This window comes from Trachurus japonicus, chromosome 22 (genome assembly GCF_045865225.1).
Source record: "Trachurus japonicus isolate A0001 chromosome 22, Traja_1.0".
Taxonomy (NCBI): domain Eukaryota; kingdom Metazoa; phylum Chordata; class Actinopteri; order Carangiformes; family Carangidae; genus Trachurus; species Trachurus japonicus.
This window is the reverse complement of record NC_140928.1, coordinates 10,565,061-10,585,457: the sequence shown is the minus strand read 5'-3', so window position 1 is coordinate 10,585,457 and position 20,397 is coordinate 10,565,061. Positions and strand designations below refer to the sequence as shown.

Sequence of the window (20,397 nt, the reverse complement as noted above, 5' to 3'; positions counted from 1 at the left end):
GGCTGCAGATGATCACAACATCCAACTGTAAGCAGCTTCCTCCGCTGCGCAGATGTTAGTGTTGTACAGGATGTGATTTTTGGAGGATATGGATTTTGTTTGTGTCACGCAGAAAAGCTTTACAGCGAGATCTGGGTCAGGATCCATCAGCAGGAAGGGGAAAAACTAAGAAAATAAATATTTCGTGAGGAGGACATGAGTGTCATCTAGAGCGAATTAGAGTTTAAAGAGTTTTCTCAAATATCACTCCAGCCACAAAAGGTACAGGTTTAAAAATAGCCTCTAAGATTTCAGAGGACAAGTCATTCAAATGCATAATAATTACATACATCCTTAGTGTCTAAATGATTTTCACTTTTTAAACCACAATTGACCAGTGCAGCTGTGGCCCAGCAGGTAGCACACTGATCAGAAGGTCGGTGGTTTGAATCCTTCTGAGCAAAAGATGAAGACGTTTCCTCGGGCAAAAATACTGAACCCTAAACTCTCTTGGTGTATGAGTGTGTGTGGCAGAATGAACGAGTGAATGGGAGGATGCATCTTGCAGTATAAAGCACTTTGAGTGGTTGATGTGATTAGAAAAGCAATATACAATATGAATGCAGTTCATTTCACCCATTAAATCAGTGCCTAATAGTGTCATTTATATCAATATCTATATTCAATCCATCGAATAGTTGTTGGGAATACCAGTCTGTCAAGAGGTGCCGTCTCCAGAGCCACATCAAGATTAACATTTCTTTCCCGGTTATTCTGGATAATCCCCAAGAAAGATGGTATAGTTTGTAACTGAGCCGAATTAGTAAATAAACATGAATAGATACAGTGAGGCTGAAGGCAAGTGAGAAAAATATGGATTTTTTTCTCATTTCATAATTTTAATTTGGACATCCTGACTACAATTTCCTCAAAAAAAAAAAAGTAGATGAGAAGAACAGTTGCCTTTTTGTAAATAAACATATTATGAATATTTGTGTTCTTTAATTACATAATATTTCATTTTAAATGCTTTAAATGCTGACACAAATTTATATATAGTGGAAAACATTCCCTTCATGCAGCACTCAAATTCTCTAAAAAGGATCCAGCTGGTGGAAGAATTACCATTTTGTCAACTGAGCAGTTAAAAAACAAAAACTTTATAAAAGAAACTTATTTTAAAAAAGTTTGCACAATCAATCACTGTGAAAGAGCATCAGCACGGTGTCATGTTGTTTCTCCCGAACCAAACCGAACAATAAAACCGTGGTTATTTGTTAAAATGCAGCAGCTAAACGCTTTGTGAGTCAAATGGGTCAAACTGATACATGCACCTCTATCCTAACTCCATTAGGCCTGAGAGTCTGTCACAAGTTGTGGAGCCTGAATATATGAACCTCAGTCAGATTTACACACAAACACTTGGGGGGGAGGGGGAGGGGGGCTGGCGACACGCCCTGCACTGGATTGTGTTATAAATAAGCTTTAACTTAATTGCATTCCCCCAACTGGGAGGAACAAACGCAGGGCCAGCATATTTATTGCCACTCAACCTGTGCGTGAGTTAGTGCCCGTGTGTGTGTGTGTGTGTGTGTGTCTGTGTGTGTGTTTCTATACAGTATTTGTTTGCAGGACCCAAAGTGCAAAAGCTACAAGAAGTTTGCAAAGATAAGAAACGTTGCCATGAATCCTGGAGTATCCGTGTGGCCGCGTCCTGATGTGTTTAAACCTGCGTGAGACACTCTTTATATAATATACAACATGTGTGTGTGTGTGTGTGTGTGTGTGTGTTTGTGTGTGTTAAACTCATATCTGATGACCGCAGAGGGGAAGGGTGTTTGTGGTGCAGAGAACAATTTCATACCATTTTATGCCCAGTATTGTCACTAAGGATGCACTTCCTCCACTGCAGAGTGTTTGTTTTCAGCCGTGTTAGCTGGCTCTCTGGTCTGTGGTCAATGTTGATCAATCACTTCGGTCCAGACGAGAATATTTCAACAACTATTAGTTGGTTTTCAGACCTTCCCTGACCCAGAGATCCTCATCTACTGTAGGTGTTATCATCTTGCAATCATTCTCCATTTAAGTATGGAGAATGATTGGAAAATGATAACATTATCATTATCCAATTAAGTATTTCAGCAATTACTGGAACCTAATAACCTGCACACATCCATGGTCTCCAGAAGAGGTGGACTGTAATACCTTGAAAGATCTTGTGACTTTTCATCCAGGTCACAATTTACTTGTGTATTGTATTGTATTACCTTTTAGTCTGCAAGCAAATCTGTTAATGTTTTATCTACTTAGTCATGTGCTAGCAGGTATGAAAGGCAGAGACAGAGTTAAGACACATCAGGGCTTCAAAGAGACATCTTCATGTCTAGTTTGAGTCGTATGGTTGAAAAAGAAAATGTTTTAGGTGTTAAAATCACGTGTAGTTGTGTTTGAACAGCTAGATTTAAAACCTGCTTCACTTTGATTTTTTTTACTGAAATGTGATTTATTCTGCTCCCTCATCTCCCAAGATCTCATACCAACCATAAACTGCACGCGAGTCAGTGCGACTTTTGTTTACAAGCCCTGGTTCCCTTTTAACCAGACGTAAACTGTAATGAAGCAAACACAAAAATACTACAAAACAAACTTCACCACATTACTAAAGAAAACAAAGTGTGATTACACCCGGAGGCCCTGTGAAAACACAAAGACACATTCCAATTATTGAGAGAAAAGAAGAAACTATGGGGCTAACATGAATAAAAGAACAAAAAAGTATACACCGCATATGATTAGCTGAGCTGCAGATGATCCTGTTTGTGCGAGAGGTGCTGGCTGGCTGCAGGGTGGTAAGGTAAACCTCAGGGGTCTATTCCAGGATGTCTGGAAAAGTGCTGGCGGGGGGGAAAACGGAGCGGTCAGCAGGATGAGGATCAGCGTGGACATGTGTTCTGTCAGTCATGGCGCCCAGAGGGGTGACAGCTACACATTCCTGAGATATTAAGGAAAAAGGTTGGGCGAGGGTGAGAGAGCCCTTCAAGAAACGGAGGAGACGGGGCGGAGAGCAGGGGAAAGGGCAGATCTGTGCATCCTATAGCGTGATGCTACTGTATTTATATAAAAACATAAAGGCTTTAGTTTACAAGTGCAAGAGAGTCATGCTCATGCACCGTGACCACAGCGGCAATTACTTTAGCTGATTCTGGTGCGTCCGCTGCACACCACTCATTTGTTTATGAATCCATCAGCGCCTAGTTAAACATGTAACTCTCCCGGGACCGAGCTTCTCCGCCTCACAGCTGTGTTATCCTCACTCGGTCAAAGGAAACACAGGCCTGTAACCTTTATCCCTTTAATATTCTCAGCAGCAATGTAGCGGTTTCTGAACCCACCCAAAGGGTCTCGAGATAAACGTGAGGATTGAGGGCGGGTCAAAAGAAGAGGATTACAAAGATTTTTTTTTTTTTTTTTTTTAAGTACTGCTATGAGCTTCATCTACTGCAGAGTCTATTTTCACTTCTGATTAAACTATCGATCATTTTCTTGACTAGTTTTATCTCTAAAATGTCCATCATAATGTCCCAGAGTCACTTAAACCACCCGAGTACAAATGTAGAAGATTAAAGAAACCACAGTTACAGTAGTTGTTTGTCATATTTTCTCTTCAAGAATTATTCAGAATAGGGAATTCATTATCAGCCGATCTACATTTAACCTCTTCCTCATTTTTCTTTTCTGTTTATTTCTTGTGTTTTTTGTATAATACTAGGAGGAAAAATCCGTTATTGATTAATTGATTAATCATTAAAACCATTTCAACAGAAATACTCAATTGTTCCTTGTTCTCAGCTTCTCAGAAGTAAGAATAACCTACTTTTTCTCAGTTTTATATAATTGTAGATTCTTTTCTTTTTTTAAGTTGAAACCTTTATTTCATTACTTACAAAAAACATCAACACATTATATGATACAAACTGATCAATACTAAATAAGGTGTCATGTGTAGCTCAGAGTTTAGACAAAAGCATCTGCTAAATGAATAAACAGACGTAGCCCCACATGGTTAGAAAGCACATAATGCAGCAAATTACTGAATACTGTTTATCTTGGGAGCCAGTTTATAGGTTTGACCGCCATAAAAATGTACATTTAAGAAGCTAGTTGCGCCTGGACGAGGTTCATATCTGTTGGCTTGAGGCAGAAGCATCGCCAGGAAGAGGAAAAACTATTAAACTTCATCCTTCGTGCTGAGAACTATTGTCTGGCGAAGAATTGGAGTGATGTATTCCAGAGCTCCAGATTAGGACTGTAATAAATTTCCACTCTGGTTGATAACAATGGGCCTAAAGTGTGTCAAAAGAGATTGAGAGTCAGTGCCTCGTAAAACAGGGCAAGAGAGAAAAGGAGGGACATGAGAGCCGAAGCATTATGTGGTCTAATTGTCCTAAAGGACATTTAAAAAAAAAAAAAAAAAAAATGTCCTTAAGACTGGGAGCACAATCTGCCCTCATTTAGTCGTCACAATTAACACTGAATTAGCCGTTTTAACCACATGCCAAATTGGGAATCCTTCTGTAATTTGGAAAATGTTAATAAACATTTTCATTGTCAATTTTTGTGCAGAACACTGGCGGAATATGAACGTGAGGCAATGGAGGCAAATAAATTCAGTATTTTTTCATGTCATGAGCGTTAAAATGACCCTGAGGAGAGCTTTCAAGGCAGCGGAAGAAACATCATTGTAATTATGCCTTTAGTGAATATTCTACACATTCATCCCCTTTTGTTTTGTGTATGGAAATGTTCTCATGAATCTTCTAGTATGCTTCTGGATGAAGCTGTCACATCCGCTGCTCCTCTTTGTCTTTTTTATGGATGCACACAGAATCTAATTCATCACTATCCGAGCGTAATTATGGAAATTTCTGGAGATTTGTTGGGAGTTCTGTAACAGCGGTCTGCCGCTTTTACAGAAGATCCACAAGTCTCCGAAGGAGGAAGGAGAGATTTTCATAATAAGATGCGAGCGTGTTCATGCATATGAACAATTTTCATTGTTTTAACTGCTTAATTGAATAATGTCCAATATGTTTTGAGTGATCACACAACATTTATCATTGCTATACACTGAGTACATTAATCAACGCTGACTGCATAAGTCTCAGTAAAAGTCATATCTTGTTTATTTTGTATCACGTCTGTCATTGTGGACAATAAACCTCTACATTGTCAGGATACGACTGCACATACATCAGCATGACTATTTCTTTGACATTTATTTTACAGATTATGATTTTGACACTTATTTTTGTAAATCTTTTTCCTTGGTACGCATCTCATCTGTCACTGAAAATGTCAACTCTATTTGCATTGACAGCTGATTTAAAAGCAGCAATATGATTTTAGGTCTCACTAAAAGGATTAAAAGGTCGGACGGTTTCACCTTTGGCTCGGCCTTTCAGCCCCAGTGTCTCAGCCCAACACTACATCTTTCACACAGTGTTTTAATCATAAATCTGCACAACCCCAGCTCATAATAAAAGGTATATTTCTACACCAAAGACAACTGAAGGAGTTTCACCCTAAATCTGACTCATACAGCCATCCCACATGGTTTATAAATTAGTTTGACATTTTAGGAAACGCTTTTTTTATATTTGCTTTGTTGCCATAAATACTGATCCCATTATGTCTCCTAAATACAAAGCTATACTGTCAAGAGATAGTTCACACAGCTTGAACGAGGAAACAGCTCGTCTGGCCCCGTCAAAAGTTCAAAAATACAGCTACCAGTTTCTAATTAGTTCTAATTATTATTTTGTTTAATCATATTTTATTCCTCCTTTTTAATATTTATATTTTATATGCTTCATTTTTACTGATATGTTGTTGGTCTTTTTTTTCTTCTTCTTAATGACTCATGCATATCATTTATGTGTGTTTTAATTTGTGTCTAATGTTTTATCTTTACACCGTTTGTTCACACAGCTTTTGTGGTTGCAGCTTCTTTGATAACTCGTGCTCTGTGCAGCACAGTGAATGAAATGTGCTGTATAAATAAAGTTTTGTTTGCTTGCGTAATTAAACACCATTACCTTCAATTCAACATTTGACAGCTTATGTAGCAGACTATTTCTTGGTTCAGCACCAGTAACTAACCCAGTCCACTTTGGTTGCCTATATGCCTGAATAAGGGGGTGGATAAATGAACTTAGTCCTGGCCCTTACTGTTCAAAAATAATCATTATTTGGCGATAAAGTCTTTTTTTCACCTCCTGGCTCACTAGTATTGTATTTATCAAGACAGTGACTAACATTGTCCATTTCTCATAAATGTACGAAACAGACAATAAACACAGGTCATTACTGTTACAGTGGAATAGTAATAATTATCTAACCATACAGTCAGATCGTTCACCCGGATCACTTCTTGTATTTATCAATTCACAGCATGTCAAGTTGTGCACTCTCACATCGGCGCACTGCTGCAATGTAAGAACATCCAACTCGCAGCACAATGTGCAACACAATGAACAGATCGATAGACCAGCATTCCCTCACAATGCCAACAACATCAGAGCAGTCTCATAATAATAGTCATTCTCCTCATCTCTCCCCCTCTACTCTCCCGCGGCAGCCTTCAGGCCCGGCCCAAAAAGCAACTCTCACATAAATCAAGCTAAACCCTGAGAGCTCAGCAGGCCCCAAGAGCACGCTGATCACCCCGACACTTGTTCCCCCACGCCGCCGGTCTCCTGGGCTGCCTCAGCCCTCAGGATCCCGCACCCCGGAGCACAGACCCTGCCAGTCAGCCTCGACATGCTGAGAGGGTCCTGATTGGTGGGGGAAGGGGTATGTCATGGACGGATGTCACTTTGATTCAGTGCCTGCAGACTGATGTGTGAGATGCAAGCGGATGCAAGCTGTGAAATAAACAAATCAATATTTCTCAAGAGGCGCAATTCTGTACACATGCCAGCATCCCGGAGCACCGCCTCACACGCACGGGGCAAAAGGCGGTATACTGTAGCATCATTCGATCCGCGGCCGCGATGCTATTTATGCTACAGCACAGCATGTTTCTATTACTACAACATTCCCACTCAGTCGTAGGCCTGTGTTTTTGTAGTGCGGTATTGGACACAGATGGTACAGATGATGAGACTACAGAATATACACAATTTGCATAAGACGTTACGACTCCTCACAGAGGCTTAGTACCAAACTCTAAGCTTTTACACTGTAGCATGGCTGACCCCAGAATAAATGAAACCCCCCTCTCTCATCACGTATGTTACACGTTGTACCTACTGACCTGAAATACTACCATGCACTCATTATTACAAAAACCTGAATCTGGTCTTTGACCTTTGTTGTATTTCTCTATCTTTTTTAATATCCTGTTTCTGTCCATCCCCGCTGCTTTGTTTCAATTGAAACAGAAAGAAAAGAAAGGGAAAAACAATGAGAAAAAAGAAAAGAAAAGAGCATAAACCCCAAAGTTCGACAAAACAAAAGCAGCAGGGATTAGAGAGGCAGGGGGAGGGTTACTTAAGGACTTCCTGTTTCCAGGGTTGTGTGACGAATCCCAAAGTTGAATCCCCATTGCATGCAACACACACAGGATTGCTAAAGCGCTCTGATGAGAGCAAAATCTCCTGACAGGAAAACAAGGGGATATAGAGTGTACGCACTGAGAGTACGCTGCCTGAGCATGTAAAGAAAAAAGCATTTAAAATTCAGTGCAAACGGCACGTGAGCAGGTCACCAAAGAATGTTCTGGATTAAATGATGTCAAGACGCAAAAGGGGACAAACGTATTTGTATCAAAAGCAAACACTGGTGGACCGCCGAACAGCTTTGAAGGTAGCGATAATATCGTTTCTTGACAGGTTTACAACCATCAAACTGCAATGCTACATCAAAACCCACAAATCAGTGGGAAGCAAAAACAAGGACCAAAGGAAAATGACTTTATGACTCCGAAATTCAATCTTCAATAACCTTGGGTGATTAAAAATCAAACAATGCCCAATAATAAATCGCCAACAACCCATTAATGAAAAGCAACCGTCCGACAATGATTTTAGAAAAAGAGCTTGTGTCTTACCACGTCTCGTCGTTTTTGAACTCCAGCTCTCCGTAGGTGTCTTCAAAGTCCTCCCCTCCTCCTTTGGCGAGTCCGTCCATGGTGCGATAAGGCACAATGACCGTCCCCCTTGCTCCGGAAGTCCTCAGCACTTTCAATTCCATAATACCGATGCTCTCGCTGATGTGCGCCGAGCTGCTTTCAAAGGTGAAGATGCCCGAATGATCGTCGTCCAGGATGGTCACGGTGGCCACGGAGGGGAAGCCCAGCATGGCCTTCGGGTACGGGAGACTGTTGGGGGACAGAACTTCGTCCTCAGTCTCCAGGACACGCAAGTTACTGAGGCGCACAAAAAAGTGCTCGTCCTCTTCAAAGATGTCGTCGTCTATGATGCCGATGCTGATTTCCTTGATCATCTCTCCTGGTTTAAAAACTACCGTGCCCTCTGTGAACTCGTAGTCAGCCCCAGCGTTGGCCGAGCCGTCCTCCGTTTTATAATCCACGTAGATCGTCTTATTGATGTCGCCGCCTTTTCTGGTGATGCTCAGAATGGCGGCGCCACAGTTCTCGAGGCACTGGTAGACAGCGGGCTCAAAGGAGATCCGAGACACGTACTCTTCCGGCTCCTCCACGTGCACCTCCTGCACGCTGGCGCTCTTCTTCGCCTGCTCCGCGACGTGCTTCTTGAGGATGTTTCCGGCGCCCGTCATCATGCGCGTGGCCTGGATGCGGTAGAAGGCACGGCTCTTCTGCTGATGCGAGAGAGCGTAGTAGTTGGCCATCTCAACCAGCTGATCCAGTTCTTTCTCCGGATGTTTCTGCTTCAGATCTTTCAGGATGCGGATCATGTCGCGCCGGGACTCGTCGACCTCTTTGCTCTCTATCAGTCCAATCAAATTGCTGGCTGCACCTCCATCCATGAAGTGGGAGTTGACCATCTTGCCGTCCATCTCAATTCCCTTGGAGCGTTCGGCCTCCGTCTCGATGATGACCCCTCTGTGTTTGTCAGTGCGATACTTCTTGTGCATGAACCTGTAGAAGAGCAGTCGTCTGTCCGCCACCCAGGCGAGGATGACACATATGGGGAAGAAGGCCAGAGTGAGGAGCCCCTCCCAGACTTGGACTTCGTTGGGAGAAAAGACAGCCAGGATCATGTAGAGCCAGATGTAAGCAAAAACGCTCCAGCCTGCAGTGACAAAAAATACTCTGAGGTGTTTGACCTTGCGTACCTCTCCTTGGGGAATGACAGACACGCAGAGGCCAATGATGACAAACATATTGAAGGCTGCGCTGCCAACTATCGTGGAGGGCCCGAGCTTGCCAGATTTGAACCCATGTCCGCAAACTTCGATCACAGAGAGCATTATCTCAGGGGCGGACGAGCCTAAGGCCATGAGGGTGAGGTTGGACACCGTTTCGTTCCACACCCTGATTGTGGTTGTGGTCGTTTCCCCATTGGGCCTTTTGATGACAATTTCCCTCTCCTGCGAGGTGATGACCTCAATGGCTGCCATGAAACGGTCAGCAATGATAGACACTCCGAGAAACATGTAGATGAGGGCCACGAAGTACACAATGACCCGTGCGATCTTGTCTCCCATGGACGGATCCTCCGGGTACCAGATGGGCAGGATGATCCCCGCGTAACACTTGGAGTTTCCCTCGCAGGTTGCATTGCTGGGGCTGAGCAGGGGGCTCGGAGTGGTCCGGGCCTCTGTGCAGAGGAAGGCTACAGCCACAGAGACCAGCCCCAACCAGAGGCAGGCTGACGACCCCGGCTTCACAGGCCTTGAACCCTCCATGCACCCTCCTTCGTCTCAAGGGTCCTTACCACACTGACAGTCCCTCTGGGATCCAGCACTGGGCTGTGCTTTTTCTCCACCCACCACCTAAGACACCAGACACAAACAATAGAGATTATATGGGTGTTAGTTTATATCTCTATCTTTTATGTTGTAAACATCCAGACGGGGGAAGAACAGTGATAAAATAATTGCACCACATTGCTTTGGGTCGATAAATGAATGCATCTATTGCTTGATAAATATATAAATACTTATTGTACATACTAAATGCAGTACAGTGTATTCATTTAAATCGCACGATAAATAATAGAGGCATATTAGAATGGTTATCCAACCTAAGGGGATTTCTACATTGTTTGAAATCCCAAGTTTAAGGAGTAGTAGTTGTACAGGTTTGTAAGACAGCGGGTTTCAAAGGGAGGAAAACACACACTGTCTGAAGCAAGACATTTCTTTATATGAGTGCACAAATTTAAATGATCCAACTGACTCTCAGTAAAGGTTTCTGCCTCCTACTTTACAAAGAGCATAGTCATGAGGCCTTTAAGTTATCTGAAGAGTCAAGAAATTCATGAGATTTTCAGGTCTGTAAACGACTGTGAACAATGTAGATAACATTGGTTTAATAAAAATCACAGGCTGTGTGCTCATTTCCATCATAAAGTTTATTTTCAGTTAAGATGTGGATACGTGCGGCCAATAATGTGGACTTGAGCGTGATTGTCTGAAATCTCAGGGGTAATACACACAGCTCTGGACCAAACAGCTCGCTCAGCAGGCGTGCAATGTTGGCAAACTAAGCACTGTCCAAAATGTCGCATTGGCAAAAAAAAAAAAAAAAAAAAGCAGCAGAGAGGAGGCAGGAGACCATCAAGAGGCGAACTAAAACAAAGGGTACAGATGTCCCGTCCAAATTCATTATATACAGAGCCCTAAATGTACACTTACCACTTCCGCAAGAGAGCGCAGCATTACCACAACAATGCAGACACTGTCCGAATTCATAAAAGCTCGAGCTAAGCATCTTACGGACCTCGTCAGCTCTCATGAGATAGGACTTGACAATTCTTTTGATGCCAACAGCAGAGGCCAAAGGCAACGGGAGAGTGAAGCACACTTAACCAGCCCAAACTTTAAAGACGTAACACAGGGGATTTATTATTGAGGCTCTCTTTTTTAACAGCATCTGATTATATGGTGGTTAGGGTGTGGTTTATCTGAAACCTTTGGGCCCATGAGACGCACAATTAAAGTCATCTCTTCAGAGAGATTCTAACAGTGTGAGCTAATCGTTCCTGCCTGAGTTCACCGGAGGATTACATTTCTTATACTACCGTGACATTTGTTTCATTTTGCTTTTGTTGAGCTTTGTTTATAGTTTGAGTCACTTTTTTTATTTTGTACCTAAAAGTGCATTCTTGTGTTCTGATTTTCTGGATAAAGGGTTGATTACCTCTGGGGCCTCCTGCACTAAAATGCGTACAGTATGTACACATGGCACTTTAAGGCACTTTGGATAAAAGCATCCATTAAATGGCAGATGTTATGCCGTGTAATACAGATTTCTTATTAACTCTTTACTTGGTACAGTAGATCTGAAGACTTAAAATAACATAAAATAAGTCCAGCTACTTGAACTGAGGCAATATTTTTGGAAATGATATCATTCAGACGACCAGCCAGTTTGGATGGCTGTCAACATTTTCAATGGAGGTGTGGATAGTCAAAAAGAGCTGGCAGATTTGAAGCACTCACATCTATTAGAAAGCCAAATATTACCCCTGAAACCTGAGCAGTGTCAACACACGTAAAGTCACAAAAAAAAATATTCAGGCATCAATTAATCTATTCTAGAATAATGTATTTCTAATATTTTTAATTAAACGATTCATAGGAACAAATGATTATATCACTGGTAGGCATAACCTCAGTAATATTCAGAGGAATGTGTCCTTCCTGAAGCACCTTTTTATATAGTTGATAGATGAAATGTCAAAAAGAGAAGCTACCTCAGTTCAAAATTAAATTCCTCAGATGTAAAATTAAAAATTAAAAAAAAGTATGTTGATTGCAGAGGAGCACACTGATCTGGGGGCAGCAGAGGCAGAGACAAGGAACTTAAGATTTAACTGAATCAGCAGAGCCATTTATATGGACAGGAGCCAGCTATGCAATCCCCTGTGAGAACTGACAGCGCTGAGCACAAACAAAAACAACAGGGAAATAATTGAGTGACAAAGTTACTTAATGAGAAGAAAGGTTTTGCACTTGTTTAGACTGAAAGTTGAACACAACAACCCACCTACAAGACTATATATATATATATTTCTTTTAACTGTACATTGTTCAAAATCAGTTAAAAACACTGCAAAATCTGAAAAGATGAAAAACTGGCAGCCGGGATGAATAAAGCACTGTGGGCACTGGGAGGCTGAGGGAAATGTTTTCCTGTTTTAGAATCAGAGCAGCAGTGCTGCTGACCAGCTAGCTTCTCCCCTGTCTTTTTTATTGCATGGTGGCTAGCCAGGGTGGATGAGCAGAAACTGCAATGAGGCAGAAATAGACGCAGCATCCAGGATTTAAAGGCAAGGGAGGGCCTATCAGTATGTTACAACCTGGGGACGGGAATGATTAAATGACTGGTCATTTAATTGTTTGGTGATATACTAGTGAAGGGGTAACCTGGATCTAAAGTGTCAAATCAACATCAACTCATATTTTAGACTGACTGAAATTACTTCAGCCCAACATTGTAACCTTGCTCAACCTTTCTATTTTTAGACTATAGTCAAATGAAAAGCAACATGATGCAGGATTACTGCATAAAACCTGTGATTTTCAGTCAATACTTTGTCCGGTGTCTCTGCTGCACTGATGAATGTAAATCCAATATTACCTCTTTTTTTTTCTTAGGTCTGTTAAGGTCCTCAGCAAATCCTGAGGGAAATATCTGGCTCACTAGCTGTTAAATGCTGCATCATATTTACCAGAACGCCAGCTAACTTTGCAAACTACAGTCCCAGCTTCACATAGCAGACAGGCAGTCAGTCTTCAGAGATTAAAACAGCTTCAAATATAAAACAGCAGCCTGTTACAGTCAAAGACGATACTATGGGAACAGTGGGTGCATGTGCGCCAAATCAAAACAATGAGCTCAAAGAAGCTACAAAGCTCAGCCTACTGTAGCAACTTCAGAGTCTGTGGGTTCAGCACTATCTTTTTCAGATACTCCTTAGATTGATTAATATAAAAAAATATTGATTTTTGTGCAGTTGCACTTTAAATGAGCCTGAAACTCCCTCTCCCTTCAACACTTCACTGTGATTTCCTGCAGCTTTAAAGCAGACAGAGGGAGACTCCTGTGTCCTCATGCGTGAATGTGTGTTATCAGAGTATGGAAGGAGGACAGTGATGAAAAAGAGTGGAATGTGCTCAGCCGGCCGACCCTGGATAAACAGAGGTAAAACAAAATGGCAAACAAACCAAATACCCATGAATCCAAGAGCAAACTACCAGAGTGAAACAGAGAATTTTAAGGATATAAGGTCATACAGTAACACTTGACAGAGGGAGTCAATGGTCGGTAATACCTCCTCCCTGGTTTACACGTTTCACAGGCTGAATGAAATCATGCTCGGGGAGATTATTTTGAAACTAAACTACAGTTAGGTCATTCCCACATCTTCCAAAATACAGATTATATCATAAATAAACTTCACCTTGCATTGCCAAGGTGTTTTGTTTTAGTACCTTGTTGCATGATGTGTTTGAAGGTGATCACTGACCAGAAGCAGAAGTGGTCACTTTATTGTAAACTGGATTCTCTATCATTTCAGTTTCCCCTTGTTGCAACCCTACTGATAGTAGCCTACTACTGCTACTTTTACTTCTATATCATTACATATCATCACTACTTCTGCTAATCCTCTCATAAAACCTACCATGGCCTGAAAACACAGCATTAAAGGGATAATACAGCAATTTAGTATTACTGTACTGTACATAGCACTTCCATATGTTCCGTGACAACCTTGTCCCTGAAAAATTGCATTTCCTGTATAACCTTTTACTGATCTGCAACAGCAAGAAAACATAATGCTGTGCTGATAATGTTTTTTTCTCTAAAGACTGTGATATTAGTTTAAAATTCTCCACACTGCATGAAAAAAACATCTGTTTGCTGTGTTGACATTTAGGTGAAATCACAACCTCTGCCTTAACCTTAACCAAAGAGCTTATGTTAACACTGGCTACAGCCACTTTTGTCTCTTGAGTAGACAAGGCCTTGTTCACCAGTACTAACTGTACTACTTCCTTTGTTTAAAAAAAACACTAATGTGAATACAGCATTCTGGGTAGACTTTAATTTCTGTTGACAAACTTAAAAAGTAACATTTCTCTTCAGTTATCAACTGAATGCTGCCTCATATAGCCCTCCCTGACCAAAACAAACTCATCTTTCCTGCTGATCTTTTTCACTGGTATTTACTGCCTCCAGGAAATAGCTATAACCTTACTTCCAAGTTCAGCTATAACTTTCTCCCATGTTTACCCAGCTTGTATGTTGCAGATCCCACTGTAATGAGAGCATTAGCACCATCAACAGTGTTTAAACTGAACTGAGTACTACTGTATGTGAAAGTTAAGCTTTAAGCAGTCCAAGTGCTCATCTGATGTAGTTTCCATATAGACTCATCTTATGCAGACTTGCTCCCTTTGCCTGCCATCCTGTACCTGTGGACCTGCAGCCTTAATACAGAAGGACCAGATTCATTCATGGACCAGAGTCAGACAGTTAAGTCCTTCGCCTGTGAGCTTGACATCCTGTGGATATTACTCCTGAACTTTGGAGAGACTCGGTCGCTGCTGCAGTTTGGTTGAGTGAACCAACCTTTAGTGCCTCTTAGTATTAATAATTAATATCATACAAGTTTTGTTTATTTGTGGTAAGAGCATCCACATAGCATGAACACAGTATGATCACAGTTAAGTTAATTAAAAATGGTTCCTTTTTATTTAACCTGTCTCCTTTATCTAACTGGCATTTTAATAATTTGGCAGGATAATATTACCGTATATTGGTTAATTGCCAAGGGATACTAGCATTACCCACTATTATGGCTAGAAAGGTCAACACTTGAAACTTAAAATAACTGATATATGTAGTCCAGACCCAGGATACTGTATAGAGGGGGTGGGAAATCACCCCGACATCCTGGCTCTAGCTCTAAAACATACAGTATCTTAAATGTGGAGCTGTGTTTTTAAAGGCTTCTGTGACCCAGACTCATTGAACAGCCCGGCAGCAGTGCCGAGATATTCCCCTCTAAATTTTATGAGTGAGATTCGGCCTTCTAACCAGTCAGGAGAGGCCGTAGTCAGAGGTGGGGGCTCAGGGTTGTCAATCAATACATGAACATGCTTCAATACTCCTCTTGCACCAAGGCTTCAGGCCACTGGAAGACATCACTATGGCTGCCCTAACAGACTAGCAAGATCCAAATTCCTACATTTACTGAGACAGTGAACGCATTGAGGATGCAGGTAATGGGCTGGTCAGAGCGAAACTGAGCAAAGAGAGGGAGGGGATTGAGGAGGAGAGCATGATCTCCACGACTTGAATTTTGTAGCTTTAATTACTAAGAGACATCACTGTCCATCAAAATAGCGGACCTGTGATAAAACATGGTCATCTTCAAAGCAGAACCAGACATTATATCCAGGCTTAAAATTCCCATTTACACCTGGTATCAATGTATCTGAATACATTATGTGGATAATGGCAGCTGCTCCACAGGCATTTGGATTTATGCCTGGTGCTCTCGTTATCTTGACTCTGACAGCTCTGATCAGATCCCAATATGTAAATTAGTTAGACAGGGTTGCTGAAGTTGTCGACAAACATAGCATGTCCTAGTTTGAGGAAAGTGATGCCATGGAAGGGCATCATTCATTTTTTAAGTCATTTTTTTCTGAGGAAAGCCTTTGCAGCTACTGCCAGTATTTGAAGTTGATGCCGGGCGACTTGAGATGGGAGGAGGAGGTGCGGAGTAAAATGACCTTTTAATTTAGTGGTGGGTGTAGTTTTTTCTCAAGAATATAGTTAAACTATACAAACTGCATTTACACCTCAGATTTAGGAGCACAATATGAACCAGAGCAGCCATAGATGTGATCCAGCTGCACTCTGATACAGATTACATGTTAATGAGAGGTGTTCATGTCCTCTAAAGCTGCACATACAGATCTACAGAGTTGCACCTCCTAGGTAACTTGTAACAATGCTGTGCTGTGACCCATTACTGAATAAGAAACAATTAGAGTCTCTTTAATTTAACTTCTCATCTTCACTCCCAACAAACTTCATTGCCTTTAGGAGCATGTAGAAGATAACAGAAGCAGACAGTCGCTGTTCTTGCAGTTCCCATCCAAATCTCCATTGACCCCACAGCCCCAATGTGTGGTTAAATTTTTGATGAGGTGCTCATCAGCTGCTGCGTAACCTTGGAACCTCTGCACACAGACCCCGAAGGTGTGGCAGCCCCTTTAACACCGAGATATAAAACCAGCCTATACGTGAACTTTAAAATTCCCATCATGCAAATCTGCAGTGTCTTTCACTGGACTGGTAAATGCTCCGCCTGATGACATCACCATATATATAAACATATACAACCCTGATGGCATCATAAGGGTTTCAGGTTTTTGACTTTCAAAAGTTCGACAGCCACAAAAGACTTTGCTCGATCTTTTAACAAAATTGCACTGCAAGATAACTGCTGACAATATAGCTAATAGGAACTGATTGGCTGATTGACTGATTGATTGATTGATTACCTGATTTATTGATTGATCACTCATTTGAGAGACACAAACGTATAATCTCAGGCTATAATGTAAACCTCATTAAAATGATTACATTAAAGCACTCGGACAGGCTGCTCAGGTGTATGACCTCACAAGGATTTCATATTGATTTTCTATCTTAATATTGACTTTCTATCTGCACACAGATTGCACTGAGTGCCGTTTGGCGATGGAGAGTGAACGACCCCATTTCTCTAGGTGTACCACCATTAGAATCGCGACCTCGAAATTAGGAGCTACACAAAACAATTTGCATACTAATTGCTGTTTTAAGGATCGTATGTTGCATTGAGGATGTGGAGACGGACTAATCACGACTGTTCAGAGGCAGATACCAAAAAGTATTAAAATCAAGTGAAAAGGAAGTTGTACAGGTCGCTTACAGCCATATTGTAATTGACATATCTAAATTACTGGTGAGATTCAGCTTTGACATATTCCAATTTAATCTGACTCCGACCTCTTAAACCACAAATAGTTGAGGGTGAACCCACTTAAACTCAATTCACACAACTTCTAACCACTTAATCCTTCAGAATATATAAAGAAGTAAAACTCATGAAATTGACTGAATCGAGCAACACAAATATTTGATCTAATACTGCTATATTTTCAAGAAAATGACATGAAAAGAGGATCTCTAGGAAAATGTTACGAGATGGGAAATCAGAGGTAGCGTCTATGGCAAAATCCCAACACCTACAGTAATTACCACAATGTTAATTAATAGTCTATCCTGTAGCTATTTCCCAGCTAATAAAATTGTGAAAATCTATTCATAAAGGGGTTTGCTGATGATACCTGTTCAAATATTCTTATAATGAAACATGACAAAACTTAAAACATACAAATTTAATTTCATTCCTGTCAGGCTGAAGCAGCGTGCAGACCACCATCAGACGGCATAAATACTCTCAATTTAAGTCCAAACTGATTTCATTCCTATAGGGCTACAAGTTCATTAGGCACTTTTTATACTACAAGAGGGGATTCCTATATAACCTTTAGAAAATCCAAGAATTTATAATGTGTTAGGAAAAAAGATCAATGTGTTTCAAGCTTTACAGGCTTTTATGATGAGGTAGGAACCTCTGGAACAATTGGCAGATTAATCACTAAATCAATCTATGGAAAAGATGTGATAATATTTGTTGTTTTAAGTTGTGGTTCCAGCATCAAAAATTTAAATATTCCCAATTTTATCCTATGATTTTAAACTGAACATTTGCTTTTTGACTCTGTCAGGTTTGGCTTTGGGAATTGTGATTGGCATTTCTGAAATGCCAATCAATGGACTATTCTTTTTTTTTTTTTAATCCATTGACATGCAGCCTATTGGAGCCATAATCGACACGAAGATTTTAGTAAGAGAGGCAGATATTCCTGACTTAGTGGCCACCACCGTGCACACCCTCCTGCATGTCCTGCCTGGTGCGGACAGCGTTGTGACTGAGACAGTTGTTGAGAGCAGAGAAGCGGCTGCTCACAGATCTCCTTCCCTTCCCCTATTTTGGGAAGGGGCTCTTGTTTAAGGAGGTTATATGAGATGCGCGTAAACATGGACTCAGCAGACGCACAGAGAGCCTCAGCTGTGCCTGATTAATCACCGTAAAGCCGCTCACTTCGCTCACTAAAGCGATGCCAGTGCTACCTGAGGGGGGAATCCCTGCCGGAGCACCCATCTATAGGCCCGCACTCTTAATTTATAGGGTGCGTATGGGCCTGCGCGACGCGTGTGCACGCTTTTATTTGGTCTTTGCCCAAAGTATCAGGCCCTTTACTGTACATACATACATGCCTGGCATCACTTGTCTCAAGAACGAGCTGTAAACAGAGACAACCTGCCGAGCAGGGGAAACCACGATACACGCAGATATGAGATTAAGATTCACGTAGATATATATAAATATATATAACTGGAAATCCAGGTGCTCAGCCAATCAGCAGCAGGACGGGCTCGGTGGTGCCGTAACAACCGGTATCCGTTACTTGCGCTGACAGACGCCAATTATTTTAAATGGCACACCCATTAGACGGTATCACGAATCCACTCCAGCCCGTTGCAATGGATCATATGTGCACACACAATGATAAGGGGCAACGGGACCAAGAAAGACGGGTTACAGGCTGAGCAGGATCAGGATGAGGCTCCCCGGAGTGACGGACCTCATCCAGCTCTCATCACTTCAGACCACATCGACTGTATTCGCAGCTACGCGGATCTTGAAATCAATCTAATGTGCCTGATGTGATCTGTCACATATTTAATTAGAGAGCCAGCCTGCCTGTATCGGTCCCATGCCTGTATACGCCAGGTTGCATCACTCATTAACACACAGATGATTGAATATCAGTGAGTTTGCATCATGCGTTGCTCAGTATAACCCACCTGGATTTGTATTCCGGGGAGTTTATGTAGTGACTGCGAAATAGCTCCTGTCCGCCTCCTTTATTATTATTGTTGTGCCGCTCAGATCAGCCTGTCAACAGTCTGGGAAGAAGCTCGCTGTGTTGGATCTCTGGACTCAAACGTGCTCCCTCGGACCAAATTCCCCCGGTGAAGCCGCTGCTGTGTCGTCCTCCTCATGCACGGAGAGGCAGGTCTCCCCCCCTCTCTCTCCAAGCCTGCTCGGTATTGGCGATTGGATCAAACCGGCCAGAGGTGATCGCTCTTCGTCCTCTGCTGCCTTGGCGCCCTCCTCCCCAGATCCTCCCTGTCTGACGGACTGACCGGGTCGCAAAGCTGTCAATGACGAGGGAGGAGGAGGAGGAGGAGGAGGAGGAGGAGGGGGAGTGTGAGGGAGAGAGGGAGGGGGTCTGTATTTTAAGGTTGCACCCTTGGTAGGGGAATGGATCCTCTGAGCCCGTCCGCACGGCTCTCCCTCCTCCTGCAAGCCGTGAATCAGCGCTCTCCTCCTTCTCCGCCGCGATAGCGCAGGAAATCTGTGATGTCGCTCTTGTAGGTGAAGGCAGCCAGGCGCTGCTGTAGAGCTCCCGTGTGCCGGCCGGGCTCTCCTCCACAGAAATGGCTCTCCGATATTAATAATAAACACCGTCGTACGTTAGAAACGCGCTCAGCTTTTTTCTTTATAAGTTACCACGGCTGTCAGCTGGACTTTGCGCACCACAGGAGCAGCCACGACCCGTCTCCTCCGCGCTGCTGCTGCCTGCCTGCCTCGGCTCCTGAAGCTTCAGTAAAAACCTGCTGGAGAGGAGCTTTTTTACCTCTGAATCGTCATCCCCGGCTAATTAATATCGATATAAGGCCTCTTCTCGCGCGGTGGAGGTGTGAAATGGTTGCGCCCTACAGCCCTCTGCCCCCCATTTGTAAAAGTCACACAGGCTCGGTTAGGCGCGCAACTACGTCACCATCAGCTGAGAGAAGAAACCTGCAACACAAAGCATGAATATCATCCAGGCCCACAGCCCACCATGACAACAGTGCACAGAGGGAGGGAGGGTTGTAATTAAGGAATCACTTAGTGTTTTATCTCCAAACTCTACATGTCTGCTCCTTCAGACTTTTACTGTCAGAGCCCCTCTCTCAGAAGAAACCCTGGGAGTAACAAGAAGTTTAGTCACTATTATAATGTAATTTTTATATCCCTTTTTAAATAATATTAAAACCATGCATATGCACACAAACAATATGGATTT

General features: G+C 42.3%; 1 protein-coding gene across 2 annotated transcripts in view; it reads right to left on the bottom strand.

Annotated features, from left to right (window-relative positions):
* Positions 1 to 20,186, bottom strand: part of slc8a3 (solute carrier family 8 member 3) — a 121,711-nt gene extending 101,525 nt beyond the window's left edge. Inside the window, exons 1-2 of one of the 2 annotated variants that reach the window (XM_085768532.1) lie at positions 19,130 to 20,186; positions 8,090 to 9,957 (exon numbers count right to left, since the gene is read on the bottom strand). In XM_085768532.1, the coding sequence (XP_085624658.1) occupies positions 8,090 to 9,870 (1,781 nt within the window). In that variant the 5' untranslated portion in view covers positions 9,871 to 9,957; positions 19,130 to 20,186. The remainder of the gene's footprint in view (positions 1 to 8,089; positions 9,958 to 19,129) is intronic. The other variant, XM_085768531.1, reaches the window with a different exon arrangement.
* Positions 20,187 to 20,397: the final 211 nt, after the last annotated feature.